This window comes from Balaenoptera musculus, chromosome 12, assembly GCF_009873245.2.
Source record: "Balaenoptera musculus isolate JJ_BM4_2016_0621 chromosome 12, mBalMus1.pri.v3, whole genome shotgun sequence".
Taxonomy (NCBI): domain Eukaryota; kingdom Metazoa; phylum Chordata; class Mammalia; order Artiodactyla; family Balaenopteridae; genus Balaenoptera; species Balaenoptera musculus.
In genome coordinates this window covers 25,472,035-25,488,087 of record NC_045796.1, presented here as the reverse complement: position 1 = coordinate 25,488,087, position 16,053 = coordinate 25,472,035, and the positions used below count along the sequence as shown (strand labels likewise).

Genomic DNA, 16,053 nt, shown 5'->3' with positions numbered 1-16,053 from the left:
TTAGCTACATGATGATAATTTTTGTAAAAGAACAAGAAAGATAATGGCAAAAATCTCCATGGAAACTGAAAGAGTAGGAATTAGGTATGAAAAATATTACTTGGTGAGATTTTGATACTTCTTTCACTCAAAACAACTTTCTTGAATTGTAATTCTTTGTAGATTACATGAAGTTTATGTTATGCTTAGTGCAACATGTATAAACGAAGTATTTTAAAAGAGTGAATCCATTTTTATAGTAACAGGGACTTTTACTTGCTAAAAGTAATCGATTTCTCCCTCTCTCTCTCTCTCTCTCTCTTCTGTTTTCTCCCCATTGGCAAAGTACTGTGAAACACTACCTAGTTATAAAGAAGTGGCACAACTACAGACTGATTATTCATTTCACTGGATATTCTCCGAATGAAGAATTGTGGTCACTGCCACAAGCCAAAGTAGCCAGGTCCTGCTTAGAGAATTGCTAAATATGATCGTTTCTTGAATTATAATTTTTGCATTATGTAGACTTTGAAAGATATAAAATACTACCTCTCAGCTTTCTTCTAGTGAGAAAAAATTAGTCCTCAAACATATGGTGGGATCACCTTAAACTTCATGTAACATGAGAAACCTTGCCGAATCAGACCTTTGTTGAAGAGTAATCTTTTGGTGGTAGGGAACAGAGACTCATTCGAAGTCACACCCAAAGTCATAGGTGTTTATTGTGAAAGGGTAACTAGAATGCTCTTTGGGAAGTGGCGGTGTCCAGTGCAGCCCTAAGGACCTGGATACTCATATCTTCCTGGGGAGCAGGTCTTTGTTGTTCTTAATATACCACTGGGTGTCAGCTTCCCATAGAGGCACTTCTACCACTTCCACCCCCATCCACCTTCTACTTCATCTTTGGTTTTTGCTTACTCCAGTGTTTGCTTTGTGGCGGCCCATTTTCTCTACTTCCGCTTCAAGCCCTCTCAGCTTCAGCCTTCCTGTCAGATAGCTCATTCTCTGTATTCTCCCCTTTCCATTTCCAAGGGAGAATCTGATTGGCTTATCTAATGATCCGAGTCCCGGTTTGGTGAGGACTGTTTGTTCCAGGTCACCTCTTAGGGTGATGGCCAGTTTATGGACTGTGTCTCTTGGGTCACATGACTACTCTTAATCCAATCAGCTACAGCGGGGCGGGGCGGGGGGGAGAAATTTGGGGGCAGTTATTTGTGCAACCTTTGTCCTAGGAATAGTTTGGGTCAGTTCTCTCAGCAGGGTCTCGGTTTCCTTTTTGAAGGGACGCCAGGTACAGCAAACATGTCACACACATACACACACATAAACACACACTGATTAAAACAACAGTTACTAAAGGATGCATGAATAAAATGATTGAATTATGCGGTTATGTGTAGGAAATAATAAAGAGGGGAAGAAATCTATATTGACCGGGACCAAGAATTAGCTTTGTCCAAGTAAAGTTTCTTCGCAGTAGAACAAATTGGTTTTCAAACATGAATTTTCTTTTGCAAAACTGACCATCCTGTTGTCACGTCTGTAGCCTTCTGAAGGCTCCTGCTCCTGGCTTACGTTCCTCCTAGGAGACCTCAGCATTCAGCACGCTGGGGACGCTTTGTTTCCTAAGTTAAAAGAGAGATCCTGGCAGGAAGTCAACGTCCAGGATCAGATGCTGGGGTTGAAGATCCCTGGCTCCGAGCGGCGCGTGGGGAAAGGCGGCGGTAATCGAAGCTGTGGGCGCGTTTTCCTAGAAGCCTCCAGCGCTCCGCCACCTGTCTGGAGTCCGCCCCCGTCTCGGGCATCTCCTCTCCTGACTTTCCTCCTCATAGGCTTGTCCCTGGGAGTGTGGGCGGCCGCATTCCTGAGCACCGAAACTCTCACCCCCCTCCCCCCGCTAGCCTTCCTCCTCCTGCACACCAGCCTTTCTTTTCTGCCTCAGTCACTTCCTTCCTCAGCTTCTTCCTCCCCAGTGTGTTGAAGAAGATAACCAGCCCGCGCCGACGCAGCCCCAGTTTTCTCGGAATAGAAAAGGAGGCGGAGAGGTGAGTGATTGCCCTGGCAAGATGAGGCCAGGTAGGTATGAAGGATGGACGGGGGTAGCCGGTGGAGGCCAAGCGGCCGGGGGGATCGTGGGCTGCGGGTGGAGAGCCGGGACCAGGAGGGGGCTAAGACGCCTGGAGGGTATAACTGACCTTGGGCTGAGCGGGTGCGGGGGACCGGTTGGGCGCGCCCCTGCGCCCCCCAACTCTCCAGCGGACTTCCGCCCTCGGCTCACGTGACATTTTGCCGACCGGGGGCGGACAGGGCAGGGAGACCCGCAGCGCTTAAAGATTTTTACCGCGGAGCAACGTGTCCGCTTTGCGCTTGGGGAGCCAGTTCCGCAGAGCTGAGCGGGGACGGGCTGGGAGTGAGGGGACAGGCTCCCCCGAGGAATCTGGTGGCTTCAGGGCAGTGGACTCTGCGGCGCCGGCGGCGGGTGCGGATCTGTACGCTCCCGATTCTGTGTGCGGCGTGGGTGGTAGTGAGGGGACACCAGCGACTCGGGGAGCCGCGGGCTGGGTCCGTTTGCGTCGCTCGGTTTGGGCGCTCGCTCTCGGAGCGCGCCGGGGGCGCACCGACAGCCGCGGAGCGCGGGCAGGCGGCGCTGGCGCGAGACTCTCGGAGACAAAGGCTTCCGGAATGCGGTTCTTCCTGGGGAGGTCGCCCGGGAGCCAGCCGTGCGCCCCGGAGCAGGGGGCCGAACCCCGCGCTCCCCAGCTCTGCACTGGTACCGGTGGTGACCGTGTGATGGCCCGCTGGGGACAGGGTTTTGGGACCCCTTCCGGGCCAGCTCCCAAACTTGGTACAGGGATGACCAAATATGGAGTGTGTGCGCGCCTGCGAGGGGCAGGAAGGAACCCAGTCATTCTTTGACCGGCACCAGCTGCTCGTCAGGGATTGTGAAGGAGGGCTGGGAAACGGTGGCCAGCCCCAGTGTGGAGAGGTGGCTCCTGATTCCAAGATGTCCCCACCCCAGTAGGCTTATTCCCTGACATTAGAAAATGTCTAGGCATTGCCTCCAAACTTAAAAAAAAAAAAAAAACCAACAAAACAAAACAAAAAAGGAACCAACCACCCAAAGAAAAAAGCTATGAGAGTCCTTAAATATATTCCTAAGCGCATATTGATGGTGGAGCATTTCAGCATATGGCCCAGATGGCCCAGTGCTCCCACATTCCGCTTTCTTTGTGATTCCCACGCACAGTGCCTAATTGGATTCTGTCTCAATTAGAGGGCCCGACTAGCATCTGCCATCGCCTTCCCCTGAGCCTCCCACTGAGGGGCTCTTTCTTTTCCTTAGACTTGCTCTGCCCATGGCCTCTCATTGTTCTTGATCTTGCAGCTTAACACCAGTCCCAGGCTTCTGTCCTTATAAAATGTCATGGGCCTTCCAAGGATTGTGCAACAGAGTATTTTTTACTCCTTTGTCCTCATTAAATAATCAAATAAAGACGTAAACCATGCCAAATTATGTATGCTAGCAATAGTTTCTAAGCCTGTTATTTTCCTACTCGGAAGGGTCAGTGCAGGGAACCTTTCTTACTTTGTAAGTGTCTGCCTTAGTAAGTACTCAGCGTGTAATATTTCACACAAATACAACCCACTGTTATATTTAGTGCAGTTGGCATAATAACCAGCAAAAAAAAAAAAAAAAAATTTAAAAAAAAGGAGACGAGCCAGAATGATGCAGTAGAAACGGCATTTAATTGTGGGAAAAGCCCCTTGGAGTCAGTTTCATCATCCATAAAATGGGGATAAATAATATTACTTCGTAAGGTTCTTAGGTTTACATGAATTAATGCAGATAAGGAGCCTCAGGTGTAATTAATTACAAAGAAATTCTGGTTGCCTTCCTGTCTTAAAATTGGATGAACATACATCTGTCTGCTTAATGTGATCCAGGAATTCACACTACTTAAGGGCGGGATTTCCTCTTTGAGTCTCATTATTTTAGGAGAATTAGGTCTGAAGTGTGTGGCTGGTGGGGGGGTGGAAGGAGTGGAAAACGATGTTAAAGAGATAAATATTCAGGGTGGGAGGAAATCAAAGCATCTGAGAATTGGAAAGGACTGCAATCCCCTTGGACATTTCCCTTTCTATTTTGTCCAGTGTGGGCTGATTTCTTCATCAACCCTCACAGGTCCATACTACTACTGCAAACTTTATTCACTGTTAGACTGTTTTGATTGTTAGAGAAATTTTGTCTCATATGGCTTTCAAATCTGCCTTTCTGTTCCATCTATCCATCCTACCCAATAGAGCAACACAAAATAAGACTATTCACATAAGTACATAAAAGGAGCTTTAATTTTTTTTTCTTTTTAATAGATTTGTTTTATTTATTTATTTATTTTTTGGCTGTGTTGGGTCTTCTGTGGCTGTGCACAGGCTTTCTCTAGTTGCCGAGGGCTTCTCACTGCGGTGGCTTCTCCTGTTGCGGAGCACAGGCTCCAGGCGCACGGGCTTCAGCAGTTGTGGCGCACGGGCCCAGGTGCTCCGCGGCATGTGGGATCCTCCCGGACGAGGGCTCGAACCCGTGTCCCCTGCATTGGCAGGCAGACTCCTAACCACTGCGCCACCAGGGAAGTCCCAATAAAAGGAGCTTTAATTTTTAAAAAATAGAAGCAGGTCTTCTCTAGGCTAACTTTAAAAGTCAAGATTCTTTAGAGTGCAAGTGACAGAAACTTAAGCAAACCAGCACAAGCCAAACCAGGAAAGATTGGTTCATGTAACTGGAAAGTCCAAGGTCATATACAGACTCAATCACTGTTATGTGGCTGGATTTTTCTTTGTGTCAGCTTTATTCCTGGCAGGCTCTTTTCACATGGTAGCCATTTATATAAGGGCTGTGAACTTATACCTTAAAACCCAGTAGGAAAGTGTCTTTTTACTAGTAGTCCTGGCAAAGTTCATGGACTGAACCCATTGTTCAGGATGGGATCACCTATCCTATGTCCCAAACCAATTATTCTGACTTTGAACCACTCTTGGAGTCCAGGGTGAGGCTCTACCCAAGATACATGGGTTTAGAGTAAGGAAGGAAAGGCTCTACCCAAACAAACATTAGACTGCTGGTGCCAGAAGGCGGAATGTGTGCTGAGCAGGGAAATATAACAGCTGTCCACAACACTGACACTAACAGGTTTTTTTCTTACCATTATTCTCATGGCATGTCTTTCAGTTGTGTCCTCTGGGTATGTTTTAGCTTTTTAGTGTCTCTCTTAAACTATCTTGAATTGAATATAATGTTATAATTTCACCAACACAAAGTTCCCACATTTGGACACTATAATTTTTGATATTCGGTTTTATGTAGATGCATTAACCTAAGGTTGCATTTTATTGCAATGTAGGCTTCTTAAATTATAAGATTTACACGAAAGTGTAGCAGTGTAGATGTGTAGTTGTGCTTTTATTATTAGCTGATAGAAAATCTGGGGTCTCGATCAATATCATTTAAACATAGATGTCATTCTTGTTTTTTCAAAGCTACCGAGCATTAGTTACAATCTGTCTGAATAAAGTTGTTTCTTCCAAATCATCACCCCAGCGTAAACCATTCACACAATCCCACTCTTTTATTTGATTTGGAAAACTTACGATTTGCAAACAGACTGAATTGATTCCTCTTTTGCCCAGCTGCTCATACTTTCCAACCTTCATGTTGCTGTTTTCACTGTAAATTACTGCCTTCCTATAGAAACTCATTCTTCTTCCTTTACTTCTATACTTTACTTCTTTGATCCAACAAGGTTGGGTTTCTCTCCTCCAGCTCTACCTGCTTCTTCCTATTTCTTGCTGTGTTTGTCTCCTCCCACTTTCTGTAGGTGTTCGCCACGCCCCTTTACCTTTTCTGTCTGAGTGCACTTCCTCCCTCTCAGAGCTCCTCTCTGTTCCTTACATAAATCAGCAGCTCCATGGTGACAACACCCACAGGTGTGGTTCCATCCCTTCTCATGTCTTTGCTCATTTTCCAGTCTGCAAACCAGTTATTTATTGAACTCCTGCTGTTGGTGCCAGACGTGGTCCAGCAGTGAGCATGACAGTCAGATCCCCGCATAGAGGAGCTCACTGTCTAGTGATAAAAACTGAGAAGCTGGTCATTCCAATCAAGTGAAATGAAGAGGGCACACATGCTGTGGGAACACACACGGGAGAGCTCTCCTACCCCAGGGATTCAGGGAGGGCTTCCTGCAGGAAGTTATATCTCAGCTGGGACTGGACGTATGGAAGTTAGCCCCAAGAAAGAGGAATAGCCAGAGTCCGGGTTGAAGAAGAAACAGGATATGTGAAGGCTGGAGGTGTGAGAGTGAGGGACATTTGAGGAATAAAAAGAAGCCCCATGAAACTGCAGCCTGGATTCAAGGGGGTAGATTTGAGGCAGCTGGAATGGTGGAATGGTGGGCAGAGCCCAGCCCGTGGAGGACCTCATGAGCCCAGGGGATTCTCACAGCCGCTGTTAGTCCTGAACTCCTTATCCAAAGATGAATGGTTTTCATCACAGGCTCTCCATTACTGTCAGGTTGCACTGGGCACTGCTGGAGGAAGGGACCCAGAAGTCATCATTGCGCTGACCCCATGGTATTAAAATTGCCTTGGATCCACCTGGATCCGCCTTCCTTACTGGACCGCAGGCTCCCGGAGGGGATGGATTGTGTTGGTTTATCCTGGTACCACCAGCTTCTAGCTTAGGGCCTGACCCAAGTGTGCTGCGGTTTTGTTTTGTTTTTTGCTTCTGTGCTTTTGTATATACTCGTCCCTGTGCCTAGAACATCCTTTCCCAACTGTCTACTGGCCACTCCTCCCCAGTGACGAAAACTTCTGTGGCTTCCTCCTTTGTGTTCCCTTAATGCCTTGGACCCACCACTAAAAGAGTGCTTTCTTGTCACTTTGCTATTCATTCCAGGCCTCTCTCTGCTTCTGGATAGTGAGTTCCCTGAGGGCAGGTCCTGTGTCACTCACCTTTGTATTTTTGGTGCCCAGAGCCTGGGCTTAGAGTTCATAGTGGGTGCAAGGAGAATGGCTTCATTCTGCCCAGTAGACTGTGTAGAAGAGTGAGATCAGCCCAGAGGGGCAGTTATAAAATTGGGGAAATGGAGGTACTCTAGGGCCGGGTACATCATGCAAGTATTTTTAGGAAGAGGACCACAGTAAATTAATAGCTACAAATGCTACATGAAAAAAAGAAAGGGCCCTTGAATTTTGCAAGGTGTGTTTAATGGAATGTAGAAACTGTAGTAATACACATGTATTTTTTTCTCCCTCAGGCAGCAATGAATGTGGATCACGAAGTTAACCTCTTAGTGGAGGAAATTCATCGTCTGGGTTCAAAAAGTAAGTATTATAACATGGATACAGTATTTCTTCTGAGTTTGTGTTAGAGCAGGTAGGACTTTTAGAGGCATATGAAGGGATCACCTAGAGATTCAGGACACAGTTATGGCAGCTCTTCTGTCAGCCTCAGGTGATAACTGCTCTCTGCCCTGAAGTGATTTCTGGAGACACAGAGCCACTGGGGTATTGTGTTTCTTATACAAAGAATGGTTGAGATATTTCATTATCCTTTGAATGGAAAGAAAATTGCTGTGCTTTTGTAACCTAGCTGCATTGAAATCTTGTAATTAAATCGTGTTCAAATTTTTATTTGTCACACTATTAAAATTCATTTTTTTCTGCTTTACCCTGCCACCATTTTGCAAATTGCCAAATGACTAGGGACTCGGATTGAAATTTTAATAAATTGTCTTTATTTTCTCCAAGTTTTTGAGTTTTGTCTAATCAGGTGTTTATGTGTATATAACTAAAAGAACCCATCCTTTAGGTAGTTTTCTTTTAAAGTTAGCTTTGCCCCTAGCAGCATATAAGCAGCTATTGTGAAATTTGTGACATGTAAAATTGGTAGTATTAGTGTCCTTTTCCTAAGTTGTAATGAAAGCAACTATTATGCTTGTAGCTCTAAGTATTTCGTGCATCTCAGACCAGACATACAAGAGTTTGGGGAGCATTTCGAAAATTGTAAGAGCAGTAGATACATTCAGCAGCAACTGGGATAATGGAACCCAAAGTTTAAAAATTACATCATATAAGTGAAAAACAACTTTAAAAATTACCTTGAAAGAGTTGCTTGTCATTATAGCTTGATTCTTCTTACTTATAGCTCTGTCTACTTATGCATCACAAATCATTTGAAATAACAAGAGGTACCTTGAAAATTCCATTAAGCCATTAGTATCAAATGTCCCCTGTAGTTTTCTGTTGCTGATGTAACAGTGCTATAAACTTTGTGACATGAAGCAACACATTTAATATCTTTTTTAAAAAATATATTTTATTGAAGCATAGTTGATTGACAACATTGTATTAATTTCTTCTGTACAGCAAAGTGATTCAGTTATATATATGTATATATATTCTTTTTCATATTCTTTTCCATTATGGTTTATCACAGGATATTGAAATAGTTCCCTGTGCTATACAGTAGGACCTTGTTGTTTACCCATTCTATATACAATAGTTTGCATCTGCTAACCCCAAACTCCCAATCCATTCCTCCCCCATATACCCTCCCACTTGGCAACCACAAGTCTGTTCTCTCTGTCTGTGAGTCTGTTTCTGTTTCATAAATAAGTTCATTTGTGTCATATTTCAGATTCCACATATAAGTGATATCATATGGTATTTGTCTTTCTCTTTCTGACTTACTTCACTTAGTATGATAATCTCTAGGTCCATCCATGTTGCTGCAAATGGCATTATCTCATTCTTTTTTTATGGCCGAGTAGTATTCCATTGTATATATGTTCCACATCTTCTTTATCCATTCATCTGTCGATAGACATTTTGGTTGCTTCCATGTCTTGGCTATTGTGAATAGTGCTGCTATGATCATAGAGGTGCATGTATCCTTTTGAATTACAGTTTTGTCCACATTTAATATCTTAGTGGTCATGTAGGTTGGGAGTCTGTCTCAGTCTGTTTGGGCTGCTGTAACAAAATACCCTGGACTGGGTGACTTTTAAACAGCAGAAATTAATTGCTCATAGTGCTGAAGGCTGGAGGTCCGAGATCAGGGTGCTGGCATAGTCAGCTTGGAGTCCTCTTCCAGGTCTCAGACTTCTTGTATCTTCTCATGGTGAAAGAGACTAGGGATCTCTTTGCAGCCTTTTTATCTATCCATCATCTATCTATCTATCTATCATGGTGGTAACATTGGTTTATAAGATTGTGTAAGTTTCATGTGATACAACACAGCATGCTCTTCTGTTTGGTTTGGTTTGTTCATTTATTTGGGGGGTTTTGTTTGTTTTTTATATTCCACATATGAGTGAAATCATATGGCATTTGTCTTCCTCTGTCTGACTTACTTCACTTAGCATAATACCCTCAAGGTGCATCCATGTTGTCACAAATGGCAAGGTTTCATCTTTTTTTTATGGCTGATGATATCTTGCAGCCTCTTTTATAAGACATTAATCCTTATGACTCATGACTTTACACCCTTACACCCCCCCATGGCTTTGGCACCTCCCAAAGGCCCCATCTACTAATATCATTACCTTGTGGGGTTAGGATTTCCACATATGAATTTTGGAAGAACACAGCCATTCAGACCACAGCAGAGTCTGATAAAGGTCACCTGGGCTAAAATCAAGGTGTTGGCAGGGTGCATCCCTTTCTGGAAGCTCTAGAGAATCCCTAGCCTTTTTTCTAGCTTCCAGAGGCAGTCTGCCTTCCTCGTCTCATGGTTCCTTCTTCATCCTCAGCTTGCTAAGTTCTCACATTGCATCACTCTAATCAAACACATGAACAATCTTTCCTAATTCCATTCTTCTCCCACCCACTTCACCATATTCACTCAATGGAAGTTCAGTGAGTCTTTTTATTTATTTATTTATTTGTTTATTTATTTTTGGCTGCATTGGGTCTTCATTGCTGGGCGCGGGCTTTCTCTAGTTGCGCTGAGAGGGGGCTACTCTTCACTGTGGTGAGTGAGCTTCTCATTGCAGTGGCTTCTCTTGTTGCAGAGCACGGGCTCTAGGTGCTCAGGCTTCAGTAGTTGTGGCACGTGGGCTCAGTAGTTGTGGCTTGTGGGCTCTAGAGCACAGGCTCAGTAGTTGTGGCCCACGGGCTTAGTTGCTCCACGGCATGTGGGGTCTTTCCGGACCAGGGATCGAACCCATATCCCCTGAATTGGCAGGCGGATTCTTAACCACTGTGCCACCAGGGAGGTCCCTCAGTGAGTCTTATTTTCGATAGTGATGCCCCTACCTGTGTTCCTCATTTCTACATTCTCAGTTTCTCCTGAGCTCTGTGACGAGCTCTGTCACTCTTGGGAGTAGTACTATTGTTTGGATTGTTAAAGATATTAAAGATGTATTTCCAAAGATTTGTTGGATTTTCTTATTAGATCTTTCTCCATGTCAGCTTAGTGTTTATTGGTCACATTCAATTGTATTTAAAAGTCTAACCTCTATATCCCTAGCACAGTGTTATTATTTGCTAAGGCAAACTGAACCTGCACTTCAAAATGAGCAGCTTTACAAACTAGATGACTACAAAGTAATTATCCTAACTTCTACAAGGATGAAAATATTTTGAACATTGCAACTTCACTAGGCCTCCTTGACTTACCTGTTCCTGGTAATAGATGACTTTTAAGTTGGAAAGCATCTATGGAGATATGTTATCTACTGACAGGTTATGGTTATTTATGTTGTGTCTGGAATAATTTTGACTAATCTATGATTTAGATTAATCATATTTAGACTAATCTAAATATGATGTATTAGCCGAAGTTGGAGATTGATGAATTTAGTTTTACCTGTTTCTTTTAAAATAAAGTTCTTTAAAGTCTCTCATTTTTCATCCTGTAGAAAAGAATTAAGTGGATAAAGATTATTTGGAGATTTAAACTCCTCCGTTTAACAAATATTTCTTGAGTGCTGCCTTTGTGCTCAAGTGCTGGAGATGGGAAAATAAACAAAATTCCATCTCAGCCCTTGCGGACCTCTTTAGGTATCGAGAAGACAGATAAACTGGAAATGTGTATTGAGAAGTGGTTAAGAGTGTGTGCTCTGGGGGACTTCCCTGGTGGCTCAGTGGTTAAGAATCCACCTGTCAATGCAGGGGACACGGGTTCAAGCCCTGATGCGGGAAGATCCCACATGTCGCGGAGCAACTAAGCCCGTGAGCCACAACTACTGAGTCTGCATGCCTAGAGCCCGTGCTCCGCAACAAGAGAAGCCACTGCAATGAGAAGCCCGCGCACCACAACGAAGAGTAGCCCTCGCTCGCCGCAACTAGAGAAAGCCCGCGTGCAGCAATGAAGACCCAATGCAGCCAAAAATAAATAAATAAATAAATTTATTTTAAAAAAAGGAGTGTGTGCTCTGGAGTCAGACTCTGGGAATGAATCCTAGCTCTTCCGTATTCTTGCTGTGTGACCTTGGGCACATTTCTAAACTTTTCTGACTACTACTCTTTCAATGAGTATTGAAGACATTTGTTTCTCACACTTTAAAATCTCTAAAATAAGGACGTATTTTGTGATACATGGTGTGCTATTGTTAAATTGGAAGTTTAATTGGAACATAAAGTAATGGTGCTGTCTTGCAATCAATTGTGTCTTATCTTTGACAAAATGGTTAAGTGAGTTTTAATGATTGTAAAATGCATTGAACGGTTCAATAAATGCATTCAATGTTACTCAATAAATGTTAGCTATTATTACTGTAATTGATGGTGAATGCTTTGACTGATATATACTCAATTTTATAAGAAGAGCTTTAATAGCTCGACTGAAGGAATCATGGATGACTTCTCAGAGAAGGTGACATTTGAGTCCATTTTTGAAGAAAAAAGAATTTAGCTAAAAAAGAGGGTCTAGGATGCTGGGTAGATGGCTCAATATGGGCAAAGTTACCAGGGGAGGTGACTCCTGTCACCTTGGGTAACACCAAGGTGCTAATTTTGACTGTATCACAAGGTGCATGGAACGTTATGGCAGGAATCGGGTGAGAGATGAGTGCAAGGGCCAGAGGATGGAGAGTCTTAATTGTGAGGCCATGGTCTTCACTTCAGTTTGAAGGTGATAGGGAGCTACTGAAAGATTAGAGTAGAAGAATATCAATTTAAGTTTGCATCATACAAAGTTTCTTCCACATTTTTAATTCTGCATCAATGTAGAGGGTGTATTTAGGGTAAACATGGAGAAGAGAAAACTGATAAGGAGTCTTGCAGTTACCCACTTGAGAATCAGTTTGGGCCTGAACCAAGGAATTAATGAAGAGGAGAGGCTAGAGCAACATAAGATACAAAGAAGGTGGCATCACCTGGACATTTGCCAGATTGAGGGGTGAGTGGGCAGGAGAACTCTGAGATTACAGCCAGGTTTCTGCCTTTGGTACCTTTAAAAACTTAACCTAAATTGAGAATTTACCATAGGCTGGCACTCTATAAAAGACTTTACCTATATTCCATCTTTTAATCTTTGCAATAACCCTGTGAGGGGTACTTTTACCCTCATAACTGCAACTCTGATTGCTTGAAGGACCTGCCAGGTTACCAGCAGCTGCACTGATTCCTGTAATCAGTGAAAGATTCTCATTGCAAACAGAGGGTTGTGCAGCTAGAAGTTAAGAAATCAAACAGGTGCAGGAATTCCCTGCGGACCAGTGGTTAGAACTCTGAGCTTTCACTGCCGAGGGCGCAGGTTCAATCCCTGTTCGGGGAACTAAGATCCCACAAGCCACGAGGCGCGGCCAAAAAAAAAATAGGGAAATCAAACAGGTGCATCTTTGCTTTCCAGGCCAAGCATTCTCTGTTTTCCTTTACAAACTTATTTCCTTCTTCTTCTCCCCTTAGATGGTTTACTTGCAGTGAGTAAATTAGCCAGTCTAATTACTGTTCTCCTAGACACTTACTTGTTTCACCTGTGCCTAATGGCACATACCCCATTTCTCTCATTCGTAATTGAACCAATGTTAACTGATGAATGGATAAATAAAATGTATTATATCCATAAAAAAAATAATTGAACCAATAATGATCTTTGATCAGGTGCTTAGCATGTGCTGGGCACTGTGCTTTGTGCTTTAGAACTGTGTCCCCAACCTCACAGTGTGGGAGGTATTAAGATCCCCATTATACAGATGAGGAAACTGAGGCTTAGGGAGCTTACATAAAAGTTCTCAAGGCCAAGCAACTAGCAGATGGCCAGGATTTCAACTGAGGACTGTCAAGTTTTTTTAAAAAGCTCTGTGTTATACTCCCTTTAAAGTCCAGAACAGGTACTGCCCTTCATGAAGTCTTCCCTTCCCATTCTAGCCCAGTCATCTTGTTCTTGACATCCAATCACGTACTGATTTGTGCTGTTGTTTTACTGTATGTTTATTTCCTTGTGGGAATGGAAGCCGTTTCTTTGATAGCTAGAAAGTGATTCTATACTTCCTTCTCTCTGCCTCTAGTGCCCAGCACAGGGCTGCACCCACAGTAGGAGTTTACTAAGCTGCAGGCTATAAGCTCTAGCAGGGGAGCGCAGGAACTCAAGAACCCTTCTCACTGTGATGGCCATCTACTTGACAGGGGGCGCAGCTTTGGGAGGGAAGAACTTGGAGCAGTGCAGTAGGATGGGACTGGGTCAAGGGTTCAGCCAGGTAGATCAAAGGATACAGCCAACAGTTGGAAGGTGTCCTAGATTACCCTTTGAGACTTCAGTTGATTGACTTTTAGCCAAAGATCCACCTTTTGTTTACCTTAATTTAAAAAAAAACTTTTTTTTAGAACAGTTTTAGATTTGCAATAAAATTGAGAGGAAGGTGTAGAGATTTTCCATATACCCTCTGACCCCCGCACATACATAGTCTCCCCCATTATCAACATCCCCCACCAGAGGGGTACCTTTGTTACAGTTGATGACTCTACATTGACATATCATTATCACCCAGAGTCCATGGTTTACATCACATTTCACTCTTGGTATTGTACATTCTGTGGGTTGACTAATGCGTAAGGACGTGTCTCCATCATTATAGTATCATAGAGTAACTTCACTGCTTTAAAAATTCTCTGTGCTCTGCCTGTTCATCTCTCCCGTATCCTAACCATGGAAAACCACTGATCTTTTTACTTAGTTTTCTCTTTTTCCATAGTTTTGCCTTTTCCAGGATATCCCATAGTTGGAATCATACAGCATGTAGCTTTTTCAGATCGCTTTCTTTCACTAAGTAATACATATTTAAGGTTCCTCCATGTTTTTCATGACTTGATAGCTCATTTCTTTTTAGTGTTTACCTTAACTTTTAACATCTATGTTAAAAACTGGCCTTCAAACTAGATAATCTAGGGATTCTGGTAAATAAAGATTTCTTCATTTTTAAGGTCACCACTCCTTCCCTGGGGCTTCTGCACATGTTCAGAACACACTTAGAGAAACACTCCTCCTGAGCCGGGGTTTCTCTTGTACTTGTTATTTTTATCGATTCAACAACTAACAATTAAAAAATCGAAATTTAGACAGAGAGGAATTGTCCACTGTAGTGCTGTAACACATTCACTTTTTTTTTTTTGCCATACCGTGTGGCATGCTGGATCTTAGTTCCCCGGCTAGGGAGACCAGGGATTGAACCTGTGTCCCCTGCAGTAGAAGCACGGAATCTTAACCACTGGACCTCCAGGGAAGTCCCACACATTCACTTTTTGTTACTGTTTCTTAGTTCTCTTCCACTCTCTATCCAGATGATACTGAAGCTAGGAGATGTAGCATACATTGCATTTATTCTATCACTTTTTGAATCTGGCAAGAGGTTTCACTGAATTTTTGACTGTTGACTGTTAAACTGTAATCTTGGTTAACCTTCAGTTAGATGTTTATGAAAGATTATGTGTATCTGCCACACATGGTGGCAAGAAACAGACTTTGCACCGGCTAACCTTGTGTTTTCTCAAACTAGATGCTGATGGAAAATTAAGTGTGAAATTTGGGGTCCTCTTCCGAGATGACAAATGTGCCAATCTCTTTGAAGCACTGGTAGGAACTCTCAAAGCTGCAAAAAGAAGGAAGATGATTACGTACCCAGGAGAGCTACTTTTGCAAGGTGTTCATGATGATGTTGACATTATATTGCTGCAAGATTAATGTGGCTTGCATAGCTTTGTTTATTGTGTTTTTTGTTTGTTTGTTTCTGGTAAACTGGAATATTACATCAAAGGACAAACATATTAGCATACTTAATGTATTTTTATAGAACTTTATAAACAAAAGGAGACTCATTTTAGAAGCCTGTCCTTTTTTATATCTTGAAAGCAAATTTATGTATTACACTGTAAAATAAACAAAACCTATTATTTTTCTCAGGAATCTGGCTGGAAAATGTAGGCAATGAGGCTTTTTTGGTGGGGATGCAAGAGTGTTTGTTTCATAAATCATTCTTAGATAATTTCTACAGACATTTGACATTCTATGAAATCAAGAAGCAAACTTGAAGACCAGCTCCCACAATGAATGTAATGTTTATGTAATAAAAGCATGTAACTCTCTTAAAATTGCCTTATTGCCTTATTTTGTCATTTGAGATTTATGTATCTCTCAGAATCAAGTTTTTGCATCAAGATTAGGTAACTGCAGTAAAAGTTATCTTAATTTGAAGAAAAATTCTCTTAAAACTACAGAATTTAAAAAGTAGGGATGGTTAGTGTTATGATTTGGCCCTATAAAAAATATTAATTTTGATGCCTATATTGTGCTTGCCACTGGGTTAGGGGACATGCCCCCAAAAATGTAACCTAAAAACTTCACTTTCTAATTGGATTAGTTAGACCAACCTGAAATAATACAGGATTATCTGTGATTGCATGTTGCAGCTTGTAGTACAGAACTGAAAATGATACAGAATCTCAAGGAGGATAAGATCAGTGAAAGGCATGATGGTTGGAAGAGGTATAGAGGAGGCGGAATTTGCAGGATTGGAGCTGATTATATCCAGAGGGAAAAAGATGGGATGGATGAGGGTGATGACTCAAGGTAAGGCAGAG

At 42.7% G+C, this 16,053-nt stretch overlaps 1 protein-coding gene across 3 annotated transcripts; it reads left to right on the top strand.

Moving 5' to 3' along the window:
• Positions 1 to 1,664: 1,664 nt before the first annotated feature.
• ABRACL (ABRA C-terminal like) lies at positions 1,665 to 15,564 on the top strand. 3 transcript variants are annotated; one of them, XM_036870852.1, is made up of 3 exons: positions 1,665 to 2,055; positions 7,290 to 7,356; positions 14,973 to 15,564. In XM_036870852.1, exons 2-3 carry the CDS (start codon positions 7,296 to 7,298, stop codon positions 15,155 to 15,157), a joined length of 246 nt encoding a protein of 81 aa, XP_036726747.1. In that variant the 5' UTR covers positions 1,665 to 2,055; positions 7,290 to 7,295; the 3' UTR covers positions 15,158 to 15,564. The 3 variants fall into 3 exon arrangements, with proteins under 3 accessions (XP_036726747.1, XP_036726745.1, XP_036726746.1); XM_036870850.1 differs by having other exon boundaries at positions 1,667 to 2,024; XM_036870851.1 differs by lacking the exon at positions 1,665 to 2,055 and adding an exon at positions 6,822 to 6,949.
• The last annotated feature ends 489 nt before the right edge of the window (positions 15,565 to 16,053 follow it).

What these genes read in the sequence shown, in the direction of transcription:
- ABRACL (XM_036870852.1), top strand. Translation starts at nt 7,296, where the DNA reads ATGAATGTGGATCACGAAGTTAACCTCTTAGTGGAGGAAATTCATCGT. An exon ending in TCATCGTCTGGGTTCAAAAA is followed by an intron (nt 7,357 to 14,972) that starts GTAAGTATTATA and finishes TTCTCAAACTAG; the next exon opens with ATGCTGATGGAAAATTAAGT.